At 37.1% G+C, this 19,017-nt stretch overlaps 1 protein-coding gene and 1 long non-coding RNA gene across 7 annotated transcripts; one reads left to right on the top strand and one right to left on the bottom strand.

Annotated features, from left to right (window-relative positions):
• Positions 1-61: 61 nt before the first annotated feature.
• On the bottom strand, positions 62-9,825 carry LOC149048425 (uncharacterized). Of its 2 annotated transcripts, XR_016185128.1 has the most exons (6): positions 9,699-9,819; positions 9,092-9,133; positions 7,394-7,488; positions 6,582-6,651; positions 4,951-5,013; positions 62-1,675 (listed from the first exon to the last, which is right to left on the bottom strand). It is a non-coding gene; the product is annotated as an uncharacterized LOC149048425 (long non-coding RNA). The 2 variants fall into 2 exon arrangements; XR_016185127.1 differs by having other exon boundaries at positions 6,582-7,488; positions 9,699-9,825.
• Positions 3,483-13,921, top strand: LOC149048424 (uncharacterized). Of its 5 annotated transcripts, none has more exons than XM_089201116.1 (4): positions 3,483-3,939; positions 10,893-11,262; positions 12,046-12,256; positions 12,715-13,921. In XM_089201116.1, exons 2-4 carry the CDS (start codon positions 10,924-10,926, stop codon positions 12,978-12,980), a joined length of 816 nt encoding a protein of 271 aa, XP_089057242.1. In that variant the 5' UTR covers positions 3,483-3,939; positions 10,893-10,923; the 3' UTR covers positions 12,981-13,921. The 5 variants fall into 5 exon arrangements, with proteins under 5 accessions (XP_089057242.1, XP_089057244.1, XP_089057245.1 ...); XM_089201118.1 differs by having other exon boundaries at positions 10,890-11,262; XM_089201119.1 differs by lacking the exon at positions 3,483-3,939 and adding an exon at positions 7,530-8,178 and having other exon boundaries at positions 10,890-11,262.
• Positions 13,922-19,017: the final 5,096 nt, after the last annotated feature.

The following is a 19,017-nucleotide window of genomic DNA, read 5'->3' as shown; positions in this document are numbered from 1 at the left end:
GCAACTTGAAAAAATCACAGAAATTCTCCCCCATCGCAACATCTCTATACCTGCAAATATGAACGTAGCCGATTCGATAAATTTCCTGCTACAGCACTGTAACAAAACTACGACAACGCCTGTAATAGCTTTTGTAACATTGAAAATTACACTGTGGCTCTCAAGAGGGAAAAATCTAACAATTATGATCAAAACAGATTTGTGCCAGTAACTTTTATCGATGATGAAATGACCAATTCAACGAAAACAGAGGAACAAAAGGATGGCAAATATCCTGAAACAAAAGGAGCAAAGCGGGCTGATTTGACTTTTATTAAGAGGGGATATACACCAGAGAGGCATCCAACAAAGAAACATAAAGTTGCCACCCCCTCACAGTGCAACGAAATCAAGCGGTAGAGACAGAGATGGCATTTAACAAGCATTTAAACATTAAAAAGTCTCTCTTTGTTTGTCCTTAATGATTGGCTATTAGGACTCCCGATTCGTGGTAGTACCATTTTGTTAATTACTCGTATGATTACAGAGCGAATTGGACTCTGCTTGTTCCTATTATCATTGCAACTACCACGTTTACATTTTCGCATAACTTGTAAGTGGTTGTCATCAAATGTCCCCAACAAAACCTTAAGAATTGATTGTCGCACAAACTCCATTCAGTAAGCAATGACAAAGACGGTCTTTCAATTTAACGTGTTTATTCGTATTAATTTTATATTTCTCTTTGATGTGGAAATTTACCCTCGATTCATAAATTGCAGAAGAATAAGTGTTATCATCCAATTTTTTCCATTTTCCTGAGCAAATAAACTTAGAGATACAGTATATTAAACAGGTATGTGGGTAAGATTCATGAATGCAGATTCACTTCTATAAATCTTAATTAAGCACTAGACCCTGTTTTATCAGGGATCAGCCGTAGATTTGAGACCAAAGCCTCACAATAACAGTGCAATAATGTACAGACAAAGGAGTAAACCAGTTTTGGTCTTTTTTTATGTTTCCTTCATTTCAACAATTACAAACCTTTCTAATGATTGCAAAGAGGGGAGAAGCTAGAGAGGAGCAAATTATAGTTAGCTGATTAGATGCCCTTTAATTTAAATTAATTTTTTCCATATATCAACTCTTTACACTCTAAGATCAGTATTAATATTCTCAACACTCTCCTCGAAACATTTCCTTTGGTACTGACCGGGAGGATTTGTTTTGCAATAAAACCTTTTGGGTTTGCAATCGTTTCCCTTATTTTCATGATTTTAATGAATGATTCAGCAATATTACTCTAAGAATAAACTAGTTGCTGGTCATGCACTCTTACGGTTTAAAGGTTACAACAAAGCAAGACAAATTTCAGAGAGGAAAAGAGAAATCACATCAGATAAATGGATAGCTCGGAAAAGTAATACATAAGATTCTTCCTTATCGATACAGGAATATCATTGCAATTGTGGCATCAACAATTGTCGGACAGAATCTCTTCATATTTATTCTGGAAACTTTGTATTGTAGCTTAAACAACTGAGACAAGAAACGGTAGATAAGGTTTAGAGAACCATTTGATGATGTTCTGTAGAACTAATAATTGTTCTGTAGGTCTTTGTTCCGATAGGATTCGGTATGCTAAAGTAAAACTTACTTGTCTTCCGCTCATGGTTCACAGTCCTTCGTCTCTCTAGAAGAAATAGAAAACAAGAATAATTATGTTCTTGAACTGCGCTAATTTCTAAATAAGAAATGGCGAAGAGGACTGACCGAGGAACTCGACAGTTAATTTTCTTAAGAGCGTGGTTCTAATGGAAATTAATCTACTTCAGAGACGTCAGCCAACAAATCACGATAGCGAGCAATTTATTGAAGGACTGGCGATCGAATATCACAGAGGTAGATTTTCGATGTCTTAAGAACCTAAAACATTAACGGACCAGAGTCGCAGTTCGCTGCAACAGGCACACTTCGTTACAGTTGTGTCCAAGATTATCATTTTCCGTTTCTGCACTATTGTGACTAGTGTGTGGGAATTAGGGATGCATTAAAGGATTAAAAGTTTTAGATCCTGGGTATCATCGTCCTAAGTTGATGTATCTTTACGATGCAAACCTTCTGCCATTTTTTAAAATGTTCTTACCTTATCAAGAGGTTTTAAGATTATGTTGCCGTTTAGTACATCGCGATCGAGTGGAAAAAACCTCAACATTTTATTCGCCTGAGGCTATTAAGAACTAAATATTTTGCGGCATTTGCAATGGTTTGAAAAAATACTAAGAGACAAACACTAAATTCATTGTCACAATGAAGACTTACGCTAAATACGGCAGGGGGAAGGCATCGTGCCCATACAAATACTGTGTTTACTCCATGAAGTAACTTTTAGTTATCCTTTATACACTTTGAATGAATGGTCGGGGAATCAACTCGGCAGAAAAACATTTTGACCAATTAAAGAATCGCAGTTTCTTCGATGAGGACAGTGGTTTTTTGCAAAACGTGTTTTGTTACGTCTATTGTCTAGTTATGGTACCTAAGCATGCTCTGCAGTTGTTTTTGTTTCCCGAAAACTCTTTAAAATGTGCCCAAACATTTCAAATAATGCTGTTTAAAAGTTCTAGACCTTTCTGTAAATTACTCGATCGTTTTCCTATTCCGTAAAACGCTAGCAAGAGAAAAATTTATCTATAGTCATATCATACCAAAGGGGACACTGAGGAAATGATCTAGCGTATTCATACTCAACACTCGATCCACAGTGAGAAAATATAAAGTACCTTTTAAATGAAAACGTTGTTTAAGGGTAGAAAAGGGCTCGAAATTTCAGTCAAATTCAACTGATGACACCGTGGACAAGATACTGATGCAACTTTTTTATGCATAACAAACGACTTTCTCATCTTCTCATCTCTGATGACTTTGTTACCCCAGCATTAAGTCTTGATTAGATTGGAGGGTTGCAAGTTTAGGTTCAGAAGGTCTGTATTTACTTTCAGCGCAGTAAGCATGGAAATAAACTCAGTAATTAAGATAAAAACTAGATGATTTAAAAGTATGTTAATTATCGGGAATTTTCTAAGAAATAGGACAAGCTGAAATACTAAGCTCTTATATAACATGTCTTGTAAATTAATTTTTTACTTTTCTTGTTTAAAATAAAATTGGTTTAGCTTTTTTAAAGTTGTCATTTCTCATGAAATAGAAGTAATGAAGTGATTTATCACCGAAATATATTAAAGTGTTCAATGAAATATAAGTAAAGCAACGTTGGGCTCTTACTTGGTGTATTAAACAGAGTCTACATTACACTACATTGTTTTCATTGTTTTCTTATTCCCAGTTGTGATCAAATTCTATTGTGACGCATACTGTTTCCTCTACACAAAGTAAGAGCCCAACGTTGCTTCCTTTTTTAATGCTACATGAGTATTTTTTGTTATAAGTGTCCAGCCACTTCAGATTTATTCCCTTTCTTTAGCGATGAAATTTATAAAATCTCCAGCCTGGCTCTATAACGTTAAGAGCAATCGACAAAAATAGTCGTCGGTGGAAGATTTGGATATGTCCAATCAGAGAACATGTTCTTCTGACTCAAAGGTAGATGAAAATGGTAAATAGACTCTTTCTCTCTATGGGGTTAATGAGTTAGCATTTGGTTTTCTGTTATTCTATTTTGTCAGTTGGGTGAAAGGGAAGATGTACCAGTACCATCTGTTGGGAAAAATTTATTGTTCTTCAGATCTGTGAAATGTTCTTCAAATCTCCTTAGTTCTCATTGGCCAAAGACAGGCTCTAGTGGTCATGTGACGATCAGCAACAGAAAACATCCCACAAATTAAAGCACTTTCAGTTTCAGTTGTCCGTTGAGGCGGAAATAGGTTAAGTTTTCAATCCTAGTTCACTCGGTTTATTAAATAGTTCTTCACAGCTAATTCAGCCGAACAAGAAACGGTAAGTAAGGTTGAGAGAACTATTTGATAGTTGTTCTGTAGGTCATTGTGCCGATAGGCTTCGGTATGCTAAAGTAAAACTTGCTTGTTTTTCGCTCACGGCTTACACTTCCTTCTCTCTCGAGGATAAAGAGAAAACATCATTACATTATTAAATTTACTATTGAACTAAGCTAGTACCTAAATAAAAAATGACGAAGAGAGCTACTGTATACCCTGAGCGAAATGTTTACGTGAGCTGCTACTCGAGAAGTAGTGGTAGTTGACATAACATTACCGAACAAACCGAAACTTTTCCGAAAATCATAGCTCGAAAAATAAATATACGGATTAAAATATGAAAAAAAGAGGCAATAGCAACGTCTTTTTACACGAAATTTTTTCCTTTACGTTCAGGGAATGCTCTGTGGCTGGATCTGAACGGCTGAGGAAAAAATTAAAAATGACAACATTTCAAGACATTATGCGTATCATTCGTTCGTCGAATTCCTTTAACATTACGTTCTCGTTTTCAAATGTAACCACCATCTTAAAAAATCTTTCGCAGAAATCACTCAGCGTCCAGTTAATTGTTCTCAATTTCTACATCGAGGAGTTTTATTTTACTTCTTGGTACAATTCAGTTCACAGTTTTCACCTGAGTTCAGGTAACTGCTATCTTTTCCTTCGGGGAGGAATTGTTGTTTACATTTCGCTTCAGTTGGGTTTGAGCTGGCGAAACCAAGTGACAAGAACATTTCTCAAAGTCGTAGCGTGTAGGGATGTCCAAAATCGACAGGGGCTTTACGTATTTGACAAAACCTGCTTAAAGACTTGAAGCCTGACAATGAGTCGGAACGCAGAGCGTAAAATTAGTGTGACTGAGCACGAACCAGAAACGAAAAAGTGTTTCATTTCATTTCTGTGATCATAAGATATTATAAACCAACAAGCGATGGTTGCTGTTTCTTTTCTGGGAAACTAAGTTTCTAAACTAACCTTTAATAATTTTAAACTAACCCAATAGTTTTACCTTAACTGTTAGCTTTACTTCCTTTCCTCAGTAAATCGTTGCATTTTCAGCTCGCAGCACTAGCTGTAAAAAACAAAAAAAGGAACAGATTTGCCTTTAGTGGTCAAGGGAAATTGCTATGACCTTCAACAAGCATCTCTCTTTCCTGGAATGAAAACGGAAATGAGCTCTAAATGACTATTATTTATCCTGATAACAATTCCATGAATCGTCCGACTGAAAATAATCGTTCACATTCAACAATGCGCACAAGACAGCAAAAGCCGAGATCTAAGTCTAATATATATGAAGTTAAAATTTTTCTCAAATGTTAGAAAAAAAATTAAAAAACATATAAATGCATTATTTAAGGGCAGCTAAGTTGGTTTGCACGTCTGCATCTTTTCGTGCAAAAACCAAAACATAATCATATAATACACGAGAATTGCAAACATTTTAAAAGCGGAATCTTGAGCAAAGAAGTTAGATGTTATGATAAGTATCTTTGTAGTTTCCAACTTTGTAAAAGGTGAGCAATTTGGTGATCATTGTTGCTTCGTTCACCCAAGAAAGCGGAAAGCGAAAAATTTGCGATTGCATTATAGGGGAAATGATATGCTTTCAAATGATAAGCTGCGGTATTTCGATTTTACAACTCACCTTCTCCATTTACAACCACAAAGTCCTCAGTTCAGTGCCATTTTGACTTCAACAACAGAGCAGTATTTTTGTGTTTGTATATATCATGGAATTCTTTAATTTTAATTACGGAAAAGAAAATACATTCACCCTTTCACCGTTTCGTTCTTGGAAAATGGATGTCACGATCATTCAGGTTTCCAAGAATTTCAACACACATCACAACTTTTCATTCTCTCGTCAAGAGGTCAGATTTCTACTAATTATTCTTCTAGCTCATTTCATTTTTCTTTCCGATGTGTAGAAATTATCAAAATTGATTAAAAAAAATTGTCACACACAACTTTGGCCGATGAGTGACAATATTTCATTCAAAGTGGACGTGTCACGCGAGTTAAAGTTATCTGAAGAGTTAGGTCACGAAAGCTATTCAAACAAAACGAGACTAAGTATGTTTCTGTCTTTCCCCATTTATTGCAATTTAAAAAAAAAAAAAGGTATCGCATATTTCTTTTTTGTCCTTGAGAATCAAATCTCAGAGTAATGACCCAAAGTATCACGAACATGATTGCAAATTTGCATATATTCACATGTTACACTGGATATCTTGTTGTGTTCGTTGATACTGATCAGTTTCTAAGAATTAGACAGAAAACTCACTTTTAAAGTATGGGATTTCGAAACATTACCAACACTCTCTTATAAAAAAAAATGCTTTAGCTCAGGGGAAGTTCGGATGCATCTGAAGGAAATCTAATCTTTACAAAGGCCGCAGTTCACGGCAACAAGCTGCGTGATTGTGGTTAGTGCATCGACTTGAAAGTTCCATCCATGGAGAAAAATTAGAAATACTGAAAAGAATCGCCTCAAGTCAACAGTAGTTTATTTGTAGCTCTCGATCTTCAAAGACGATCGAAGATTTTAGTCACTTCGATTTCTCAATTAAGGAAATGGCGACTCTCGTTTTATAGATTAATGTGACTACAACGTGCAAAACTTTAAAGTGTTCTTACCTTTCCTGTTGCCTTCCAGTGCATTGTAAATGAGTGGACTGAAATCATTTCGCTTTTCGTTCCCCTTAACCTTAATTTTTTCAGAAGGTACAATTTTGAAATAATCACACTGAGATAGACAACGAATTAACTTTATTCAGGATTTTCTAGGAAAATGTTCATGCAATCGTTTGAGGATTTCGACACTTCCGGTGTAATCAGATACGGAAACAAAAATTCCAACCCCAAAATACTATATTTACTATAAGTAGAATTCGGTTGTTACCCTTTCGCACATATTGGATCAATATCGTGAAAAGTTTAGTTGCAAAATACTTTGATTGATTCATAAATGTAAATTGCAACCTTTAAGATAACAACAAAGATTTTCTTCGAAACGTACTCGACCATTACCATACTTCCTTGTCACGGTAGCTAAGCATGCACACTGTGATTATGTTTCGTTTTTCCGGGAAACTTCTTAAAATGCGAAAAAACATTTATCAGAATGCTGCTTAAAACTTCTGAGCATTTCCAGAGGTTCCAGTAAAAGGCCCGATTATTAGCGGTCTACCATCGGCTATAAGGTCCTGTAAGACCTCATACCGCCGTTTGATTAGCCAGGTTCCGTTTAGCAGTTCCAGTTTAGTAGGTTCTTGTGTTTGGATTTCACGTTACGGCCTCCCATACTTTCGGCAGCCGTTCAAGGGAAAAAAATTATGGAATCCCCTGTATTTCTGCGAACTACCGATCAAAATAGTGCTTTAAAAAGTGCGGAAATATGAGATGAATGGTTCTGTTAAAAAGCGTTGGTTTAAGAAAGTTAAACTTACGTTATGCTATGCCGAGAGGGACTCGTAGGTATGGATCGTCACTTGAAATTAGTACGTATTCAGAACTAGAACGTACATGTAATCTCGGGAGGAAACTGAAAAATAATTTTATAGAATGATTTATAGAATGCTGGGATTGGAGACGCATAAATACGGTTCAATCATCAAATTTATGCTAATTTTCTTGAAGAATTACGAACGACTTTTTCGTTCCTGTCGGCTTTTTCAATCATGATCCTTAGTTGTGATTTAGATTGGAGGTTATACGTCCAGAATAGAAGTTTTGCGTCTTTCTCTCCTTCATCCCTGTATATGTTTGCAGTGAAATAAACTCAATCAAAAAGCTCTGAAAATATCGCAGTGGAGGTATGTAAATGTTTTTAGCGGTCTTTCTAAGAAAAAAGTCAGAACGGTGATATAACTCGACTCCTTCTTTCTTAAGGGGTCAGGGAATGAACATGTTACAGAAGAACTTACTTAGGTGTAAGGGAACAAGTATTGATTTCAGGAAATGTACCTTAGCACAAGCTGTTTGGAAGTATTTAAAGATCATTTTATTAAATGATAAAAAGTGCTCTTAGCTGCCGTTGACCGACCTAAGACTGGCAAAGGCTACTAGCGTGGGCTGTTTAGGTCGCGTGACAGGCTCATGAAACGATCGGCAAAACAACCAGCAAAGTGTTTTCAGTTTCATTTTTAAGCAGACATAAAAGTTAGGCATTAACCCCTAGCTTCCTCATTGTGGTAAATAGTTTTTCACAGTTCATTCTGTGCAACCAAAAAAGGTAAGAAAGGTTGAGAGAACTAGTTAATCATTATTCTGTAAGTCAGTGTTCCAAGCGACCGATTTGCTTCGCTGCGGCTCATTTATCATCCGCTTATGGTTACCAAAGTTCCTATTCTTTCAAATAGAAATGAAAAACAAGATTAATTTCCCTAACTTAGCTTATTTCTTTATAGAAAACGAGGGAAAGATCTATCGATTTCCTGGGCGTAATGTTTTTGTTAGCTGTCCATCGAGAAGTGGTAGTGGACAAAACATTGAACAAACCGAAAGATTTCCGTAATACCTCTTCGCTCGACAAACAAATATACGGATAAGAATATAAAAAAAAAATAAGAGGGCAAGAAAAATAAATATTTGAGAGAAATCCTTTCCTTTACGGTCAGGAGACGCTATGCAGTTAGATCAGAACGGCTAAAAAGCAATTTAAATGACAAAATTTCAAGACATCGTGGCTATGATTTTGTTCATCGAATTCCCGTTAGTATCATGCACATTTTCGTTTTAAACTGTAAGAATCTTCCAAGAAAACATTGCCCATTGGTTGTTTCTTTCTTCTATGTCGACCTGTGTGGGCGAGTTAAACTGATTATGAGCTGATGAGACCAAATTGCGAGAATATTTCCAAAAGCCGTAGCATGTGAACATAGGCCAAATTGACATCATTATCACGTACTTAACAAAACCTTCTCGAAGACTTGAAGCATGCAATAAGTCGGGATGCTGAGTTTAAAACTAGTGAGACTGAGTACGAAATAAAAATTAAAAGATGTTTCGCATAATTCCTGTGATCAGAAGAGACTCTGAGCAAGTTATGGTTTTCCTTGTTTCGAGGAAACTATAAGTCTTCAATCTGACCTTTTCGACATCACTCAAAGTTTAATGGTTTTACCTTAACGGTTAGCTTTTCTTACCTTCTTCGTTAAATGGTTTTATCTTCAAACTTGCGGTGTTCACTGTAAAGGTTGCAGAGGAAGTTAAAACAGGTTGTCATGATCTTCAACACGTATCTCTTTTTCTTGGAATGAACACTGAATTTGGCTTAAATGACAATTATTCACTTCGATAGAAATTCAATCGATCGTTCCACTTACGATCGACTCAAAGTAATTTTTCACATCTTACAACGGGTTTAAAATGATAAAACATAGACTTAAACTAATATATTTGAAGTGAAAAAAATTACAAAATATCGGAAATAAATAATTTTACAAGCACATTCCAAGAGCAGCTTACTTGGTTTATACATCTGCATGTTTTCGTGGAAACCGAAAAAAATAGTCATGTAATACGCCAGAATTGTGAATATTTTAAAAACAGATTCGATCGATCAAATAAATTTTATTGTAAATTTATATGTAGTTGCTGCGTCATATGGTTCAACTTCAACATATATCAACTTTGTAAAGGGTAAGAAATTTGTTTTACATTGTAGCTACGTCCGTCCGAGAAAGCGAAGAAAATTTCGATTACGATTTGCTCTCAAGTGAAAAACTACGATATTTCGACTTCACAACTCGCCTTCATTGACTTGCGACGACAAATTCCTCAGTTCTATGCCATTTTGGTTCCAACAACGGAGGAGTATATATTTTCGTGTTTAAATGTACCGTGAGATTTCAAACTCGGACAAGAAAATACATTCATCGTTTCTTAGAAAATGTGTGTCATGATTGTTCAGGATTCCGAGAATTTTATCACACATCACAGCTTTTCATTCTCTTGTCAAGTGGTCAGACTTCTACTCATCCCTCTTCCTGCCTTTTGCTTTCTTTTGGATATGTGGAAATGATCAAATAAATTTTCATAAAAAGTGTCGGACGAGAAGCGAGAATATTTCTTTCAAAGTGGACCCGTCACGCGAATGAAAAGTTTCCTATGGAGTTGGGTCACGAAAGCTATTCAAACACAGTGAGACTAGGTATGTTTCTGTCTTTCCCCATATATTCCAACTTGAGAGCAAAAAGGTACCGCAAATGGTTTTTGCCCCTAGGAGAAGTTTTTGGTTGATTCTCCTGGTTCTTGAACCCGAAGTAAATTATCTAGTGCATCACGAATATGATTGCACATTTGCATATATCCAGATGTGAGTTTGTTGATACTAGTCGGGTTCTAAGAATTACAAAGATAGCTCACCAAGTTTAAGGCACTCTTAAAGAAAAAAAAAACCTCAATGCTATAGCTCAGGAAATGTTCGGAAAGATTGACGAATTGCATTTAACAAGACTGTTGTTATCAGTTAAACGAGTAGTGTAGCTCGCGATCGATGTCATTCGACAGGTTTTTCAAAGAAATGTCATCCAATTACGCTATCATTCGGCGAGGATAATTGAGTTCTCTTAGTATTGAGAGGTAAAATTGAAAACAACGTCCTAGGTGTTTTTTAGATAACTTACCCACGAGTCAGGAACGTACGATTCTACTTATCAATCATTCTTAAAAGAAAGAAAAAAAATTCTGTTAACTTACATGCCATTTGTCGCGGTTTATTTATCTGGAATCTTCTTTGCAATGCAAAAGTAAGTTTAGGGAATCTGGCGCTAAAACACCTAAGTTATTATTAACCTTAAATAATGTTGATCTAGTATAAATAAATAAAGTGTTATAGGCACTTTGAATAAAGATTTCTGGCTGAAAATCGCGAGTTATAAAGAATATGCATGAACCAGTGTACTAGAACGTAGGTCTTATTCAAAGCTCTGCTCCATCTAGCAGGTCCTACCTGTTTTGAAGAAATCGAGCCAAAATGGCGGATAATGGAGATTCTTTAAAGGGGTCCGTTCAAGAAACTGGTGATAGACAAGTTTCGGAGCTGGTCCTTCATCGTCACCCAAGTGGAACTGATGCTGAAATTTCACCAGTGACAAAAAAGCTGGCTGAGTTCATAGCAGCCCTGCTTGTACTTTTGTATAACTTGCCAAGGGGATTCTTAGCCATTGTTCCCACCACAGTGCGTACAGTGGTTCAATATATGCAAACACCACCAATAGACATCGAAGGAAGAGACAAAATGAAACATGACGGAGAACAAATTAAAGTTAGTCTGAAGGAAATATGCCATGAGGAAAGCAAATTGTGGGAAAAGGTAAATGTCCACTTTCAAGATACTCACAGCCTTATTTTACTTAACTTAAATAACGACCGTGCTGTATTTGCATTTTATCCAAATTTGCTTCAGTGTGTTCTCTGAGAAAGATGCTTAATCAAGAGCAGATCCTAGGATATGTATCCTGTAGAGCTGTTTATCAAAAATATTTCGAAATTCCCAGAAAAAAAATGGCATCACGAACTTCAAACGCCAGAACAATAAATATATAATATAATAATATACAACATAATAATAAACCCCAAAAGTGTGACACAACAGATACAACAGCTATGAATGTCACTGATTCCACCCACCCCACGATCTTCATGTACTATTACTACTATCAACACCCCATCTACCATCAGCACCATTACACGGCAACCAATGCCAACTATAATAGTAATTGCCAACATCAGCAAAACTAACTCCTAAACTGCCTCATCGAAAGCGCAACAATGAAATCATGAGCTCGAGATTTCTATTGCTTGATAGTTGATAAGGGAGAAGCTCGAAAAACCATTATGCATAGAAATCGAGAGCGATTATCCGAATGTTTTGGTGGAAATGTACAAGTACCTAAAAAGTTACGAACAGGACAGGCTCGAGTTTCATAAAATTTTGTTTATAACGGCACACTGTTGGGATAATCACCGTACCCGCTCTCTATCAGGGAATAGATGGCGAGTAGCGTAGCCAATCAGATTGTAACAATTAAACTAAAGGAATAGCAAAGTTACCGAGTACTAACAGTAAATCTCAAGTGTCAAAATCTTTTTGCAGTTTGGCAACTTCCCTTATCATTCAACCATCGGCTTGGAAAAATGGGAATGGGATTTGAGAATCCTAAGGGATCGTTTAGCCAAACGTGGAGTCGACATACACATTTTACAGGGATTGGTGACTAAACTGGAATCAGAAGCGCACACTGCAATCAAGTGGACGATTTCCCGAGTAATCACAGGGCTTCTCCTCGCAAGTGCAGTGTTTGGACGTAAGTTGGTCTTTCTTTTGTTTTCAATAGCGTGTTTGTTTAGTTGCATCTGACATTTCCCCTAAATAAATAAAAATGACAGCATTAGGATACAAATTTCATACGAGTGGGAAAGGGTGTGTTTAGCTTGACTGCTTTCCCTTAAGACCCTGCACGAAGTCAAACCTTATTCATAAAAGGAAATAATTCCCAAGGCAATATAGTGAGCTCGTAAATACCTCTCAATACTCGAGTTCGAGGTCGGAAAGGCAAGATACAGCCTCCTCCAACGAGTGGAAAACAGCCGATGAAAACGAGTCAATCAAAGCTAAGCATTATGCTTCATAAGGTGACGTGTAACGTTGTCGGCTTTATCAATCAAATCAAATTCTGAAGGAGTGCGAAGTCGAAATGTCGTTATCCACACCGCGAGTGACTACATCTCTTCTTTCCATTGCCCAATTTTGATCGTTCTTTAGATTGCTATTATTGGGATTCCATGCCAGGCGTTTGGGAAGGTGGTTCTTTGATCCTGGTGCTGATTTTCCTCGTGCGCAAGGCTCAAGAGTATTACATAATTAATCAGATGCTCCGTGAGGGCAAACAAGTCAAACGCGAATTGGAAGAGTCCAGGTGCCGTTATATGAAGTGCAAAATTACCTTAGAGGAGACCTTGCCCTCTTTAAAAGAGATGGTTGATAAGTTTGATGGTGGGTCTTTCTCACCAAAGATTAAGAGTGAATGATTAGATTTGCAAAAGGCTCCAAGAGGCTTATTCAGGGAATTATAGGTAACCTCATTCGAAACAAGTGGTCGCACAATGAAATAATTGTTGGCAGTAATAGCTTGGTCGACTACTACAGTTTTGTCACAGAAAATGATTTGAAATCTTCCTCATATAATACGCAACGATTGTTTTGCCAACAATGAGGTAGTTGTTCTTCCAATTTAAATTTAGTGTTCACAGTCAACGAAAACAATTAGAATTATCCCAAGTACCTCGAAAAGGCCTCTTGAAGCTAAATGAAGGACTCGAATCATCACACTTAATCAAGTAAACCTAGAACATAAGTCATAAAGTTAATTCTTAACTTATAGAGCTTGAGATAACTCTCATTCGGGGATGGTGAGTAGAAGCACATGGTTATAGCCAAATAGCTAATTCACAGACTTTGAAATTAATAAGGAGTTAAGTTTCTAGCCTCATGAACGTGACATAGCTTGATGAAAGAACAAAAAATTTATGAAAGAGCCACAAAATGTTAGTTGCCTTCTCTCACCTTTGTTCGCGCAACAAAGTGAAAATACGAAGTGACCATTACGAGTATCAAACAACTGAAGTCAGACTCAAACAAAGCATTTTGATCTTCAGTGGTGTAGCTTATTTTATTATGATGAGCTGTTTCTACATGACTCGATTAATATTAATATTTATGGGTAGACACGAGGCACAGAAGGCTTACAACATTGTTGTTTTAAGTTTTGTATTGATTTATGTATTTGTTTCAAAGTTCCTTTTATTGTCGTAAAATCTAAATCATGTTTAACAGGTAAGTATTACTCTCTAGGTTAAAATGTAGGTAAATAATTTTAAACGATAAAAATCGTTAACGATGGATACCGTATGTCGTTTAGGTATCTTTTTGTAATTTACTCAATTGGTGTTGGGAAATAAAGGGAAATGTATATTTAAAGGATCTGATTGAAGTTTTTAGTCTGCTTCGTTGGTGCATTATTAATATAGCTAAGAGACCTTGAAATCTTATCAATTCGGTTCATAATCTTTAAACGGAGAAAAAAAAGCTTTCCCTGGGACGAGCCAACGTTGCGAAGGAGTACATGCCATATGGGCGTAGGCATACTCCGTTTGATACCTTTTGACAGCGACGACGACTTTAAAAGACGTGTCTGATAAACGGCTGGAAAGGGTCTAGGAACAGCTTGTGTAGATATCGAGCCGGTGCAAAAGCACAATGAACATTTATTCGCAGGAAAGGGGCATCGACCGAACACTGTTTAAAGGTTCGATTATAGAATGGGCTAGAAATGTGTTCAGAAATGACATATCACACCGAGATATTTTATTTGCAAAGCACTGAAGTTCGTTCTTAAAATGTTATTGTCGATTATTGTTTCGAAAATTGTTTTTAGATTTTTGGAACATGCTTCTTATTGTTATGTGTGATTAATTTATTTCCACTTTTGTATTGTAATTAGTTTCTAGTTCGTTTGGTGATGTTTTCAAAACTGGGATGTTCATAGACGTGAGAGGGAAAACATTATAGTTTTTTTTAAGTTTAACGAAGATATATGAAGTTTTGCATTCTAAAGTGAACTTGTTCTCGTTTTTTACCGTTAACCCCACATATAGACCGGTTTCATCTACGAACACGCAACAAAGAAATTGACTGATGTTTTGACAACCTCAGCAGAAGAGATGATCAGAGGCAAATTAAGTGTTACTTTTCAGTCGACTGTTATGACAAAATGAGCGAAAGTCACCATCAAATAAGAGAGGAAAACAATCTTTTACTTGATTCTGATGACCTCCACTCAGGATGCCGAAAAAGTCCGTTAGTTACCCCAACAATTTACTGTTCAAGCAAATCATCACCCGTAAGATCACAGTGACACGAATGATTGTTACTCCAGGATTCAATTCCTTCAATGCACCACAAATTATCTGGTTTCCCAGAGATACATTGTAAATAGTGCAAAAGGTAGAATCTGCACTAGACAAGTGACCATTCAGCCGGACCTTGTCCAGATGAAGTGACTGGGAGTTTTGCCACTCCCCCTGGATGAGATGTTTGTCCATAGCAAAGGTACTCTCTGGCATTTCGTCAGACTTCCCCAAACGTTGGCCGCAACTTATTCATGATCCTTGGTGGAAAAGAGGAACTATGTGGAAAGTGTCCCGCCCAAGATCTCAAGTCTCACAGGAAAACCTGGGAGAAAAGCTTATTACTTTCTCTGACGGTAAGAGTGACGAACGATCACAATACGATACACAATACGATCACAATATACGATGGCAAACAGAGAAATGAGACTTGGGGTCTTTATGTATTCCAGAAAATACAGTAGAAAACAGGTCATTGTCCATTAATCATCAAGAATTATGGTCAGTCATTTTTTGAAAAACCTATTTGGCCTTTAACAGGTAACACAGCAAATGAACGGCATGCGCGAGGGGGTCAATTTTGGCCGCTCGCGCTTTAACTTCCCGCGCGCTAACCTCCCGCCCACAATGCAACTGCTGTCCCAAAAACAAGCGAATAATCTGTAAAAGGAAACAAAGTAGTCAAAAAGAAAACTCGAAACTTTTCGAGCTAAATGCTTATTCGAGTACGAGTATCCTGTTTATTTACCATTCTGTTTCGAGCTTTACCAAACAGGTTTTACGCTTCTAAATCACCGTGACTTACCGGTCGGCTTTTCTTTGTTACTCGTGTGAGACAACTCAGTTCTGCCAGCCTGAACGCTTAAAATCCAATGTAAATTTACCCCACAATCGTGCAATATTCAGGGAATATCGACTTCAAAGATAACTGAAGAGTGAATTAATATCAATGGATAAAGGCATATATTTCATACCGAGGGAATTTTGGCCTAACTATTATTTACCTCCACCTCCACCTCCACCTCCACCCCCACCTCCACCTCCACCTCCACCTCCACCCAGATCTGATTTCCATAGAAAGACTGTTATTTCCTACATCTTATTTTATTTACTTAAAGTACCGTACTATAACAATTAAAAATAAAAAAAAAAACATTCTTACGATAAAGTTGCTTTCCATAAAGATGGTAAAGCTTGGATTCAAAAAGAAATACAGTAGCTCAAGGCCTAAATCGAACCGACCATTTTTAGATTGTCCTTTTAAATTGTCCATTTTAAGTTGTCCTTCCATAGCATGTTGCTTAAAAGCAACATGCTACTAAAGGACAACCTGAAATGCCTGCGTAATAGTTAGAGAAAAAAAGGAAATAGGATAACACAGCATTGATATTGAGCAAAATAAAACTAACATAGTGCTCTTTACTCTTTAGTTATACAACTGAGTGATGCTTGATTTCCTTGTCGGCTTTTTGCATATAGATAAAGGAACGTCCTTCCAATAATGAAATTAAAAAAGTGTCAGCTTTTGCTGATTGAAATAAATAAACCTGTTCAAACTGCCTGTTTATCTTGATATGAGTAATCAACAGAATTGTAACAAAATATGTGCATACTTTCTTTCTTGACAGAATTTACAACAGAATTCAAAAGAACCTGTGCAATTATACTTAAACAATCACTAGCCTCAGTCTCAGTGAACACTGTTGAATAATCACCTCGACTTCGTCGGTTCCGGAAACTACTAAAAAATATTCACTCTGTCTTCCGCACATAATTTTTTATTACAATATGATAACTACAGAAAAACTACCATAATAATTATAATCTCACAATTCTAAACAAAGGTAGTCGGTTTAGAGACTCGCCTGCTACAACTTTGAGGGCTTAGGGTTCAAAGAAATATACATGGTAAACAGTTACAGTAAATACAAAAGTTGAAAGTTTGAAAGCTGAAAGAGATATATTGCAGTCATTAAACCCTCGTATCCCAGCCAAAATAAGGTCAATTAGCGCCATAAATTTCCCAATTTATTTATGTTAGCGGGAAATCATTAACTTTTGTCACTAGGTGCCTGTCAGCTAATACTTGCAGTAGTTCCGCCGAGCAAAAATACATTTTTTCAGTTATCTCAGGTAACATGGAGGGGAAGACCATAGGGAGGGGCCTGAAAAAGTCGACCTAGTGTCACTCCCACTTCACAAAAGGTTTGACGTCGGATCATGAACTCCTGGTACCTAAAGGTCATCGCTACGCCAGTCATAGCCACATGTTCTGAAAGTACCAACATTTATATGATCAGTAAACATTCAGCAATACATCCGGAACAACTCAACCCAATAAAATAATATTTGGAGGAGTGATGTGACATAGACAGATGCTTAACGTAGGAGAAGAATTAAGTAAAGCAGGAGTCAATGGGCTCCAATAAGAGCTCCCGATCGCAAGAAGGTTGTTGATCATTACTTGAGTCACTGAGCTCTGATGAGGGTTCACGATCGCAAACAAATTCGTTGTTCAATCAGGGAGTCAATGAGCTCAGATAAGAGCTCCCAATCAAAAAAAGTTTGTTGCTCCATCAGGGACTCAATAAGCTCAAAAAAGAGCTCCTGATCGCAAGAAGTCTGTTGATTAACCAGAGATTAAATGTCCACTAAATGAGCTTCCAATAACAAGAGGATATGTTTTTTGACCGGGGTGTCAATGAGCTCTGATAAGAGCTCCGGATCACAACGGTCGATCAAGGAGTCAATAAGCTCTGATATGACCTCCTGATAGCAAGAATTCTTTGATGAACCAGAGATACAATGCGCTCTAAGAGGATCTCCCAATCGCAAGAAGCTTGACTGTCAATTTGGGTGTCAGTAACTTCTCCTGTAACCTCCTCAAATAGCCAATGAGCTCTGGTAAAAGCTCCCGATCGCAAGAAGGTTGTTGATGAATTCTTGAGTCACTGAGCTCTGATACGAGCTCGTAATCGCAAGGAGATTCTGATCAATCGGGGAGTTAATAAGCCCTGATAAGAGCCCTCAATAACAACAAGTTTGTTGGTCGATCAGGGAGTCAATGAGTTCTCATAAGGGCTCCTGATCGCAAGAAGTTTTTGATTGATCGGGGAGTCAATGAGCTCTGATAAGAGCTTCCGATCGCAAGACATGCATTGCTTTATCAGAGACTGAATGAGCTCTGATAAGAGCTCCTGATTGCAAAACGTTTGTTGGTCAATCAGAGATTCAATGTTTGTCGATCGGGGTGACAATGCTTTATCAGAGACTGAATGAGCTCTGATAAGAGCTCCTGATCGCAAGAAGTTTGCTAGTCAATCAGAGATTCAATGTTTGTCGATCGGGGTGACAATGAGCTCTAATAAGAGCTCCTGATCGCAAGGAGTTTGTTGGTTGATGAGGGAGTCAATGAGTTCTCATAAGAGCTCCTGGTCGCAAGACGTTTTTGCTGGATCAGGGAGTCAATGAGCTCTGATAAGAGCTTCCGATTGCAAAAAGTTTTTCGGCCAATCAGAGAGTCAATGAAGAGCTCCTGATCGCAAGAAGGTTAACGAGATTCGAATTATCACGCAATCTCGTGAATGTGACAGAAAGCTCGGCTTAATACTGATTTTACAGAATAAGAAAACAAAAGGATAAGAAAGAAACATTTTTTGGGCTACTAAATTTGTAAAAACTTGCTTAAAACTACTTATGGCATGGACTAGAAGGGAGACAAATAATGGTCAACGATAGACGACAGACGGTAGAAAGTGGACGATGGATTGTATAACATCGAAAAGACACAAAGCAATAAATATTTTTTGGCTCATGCGCTATAGGTGCATTATCCATAAATATATTATCAGCAATACAAACACTTTGGAAAACAATACATTTTACCCAAAATCTGTAAGAATTTTATATGATAACTGTCACTGATAGAAGATAACTTAAAATTTGCTAATATTATAGCGTACAATCAGCACACGACCAAACTCAATGCTCCCGGTATTCTCGCAAAAACTTTACTAAAGCCGCGCACAAAAATATTTGTAAAGTATCGATGCACCTTTGGTGCCCTTTTGATCAATCAATTCAACTGATGAAAGATTCAGACAATTTTTCATCATGAATCAAAGCACCGAGCAACACTGAGTTAAAGAGTCGCATGTGA

This window comes from Pocillopora damicornis, chromosome 3 (assembly GCF_964200805.1).
Source record: "Pocillopora damicornis chromosome 3, jaPocDami1.2, whole genome shotgun sequence".
Taxonomy (NCBI): Eukaryota; Metazoa; Cnidaria; class Anthozoa; order Scleractinia; family Pocilloporidae; genus Pocillopora; species Pocillopora damicornis.
This window is presented reverse-complemented; position numbering and strand designations above follow the sequence as displayed.

What these genes read in the sequence shown, in the direction of transcription:
- LOC149048424 (XM_089201116.1), top strand. Translation starts at nt 10,924, where the DNA reads ATGGCGGATAATGGAGATTCTTTAAAGGGGTCCGTTCAAGAAACTGGT. An exon ending in AAAGCAAATTGTGGGAAAAG is followed by an intron (nt 11,263 to 12,045) that starts GTAAATGTCCAC and finishes ATCTTTTTGCAG; the next exon opens with TTTGGCAACTTCCCTTATCA. An exon ending in CGCAAGTGCAGTGTTTGGAC is followed by an intron (nt 12,257 to 12,714) that starts GTAAGTTGGTCT and finishes ATCGTTCTTTAG; the next exon opens with ATTGCTATTATTGGGATTCC.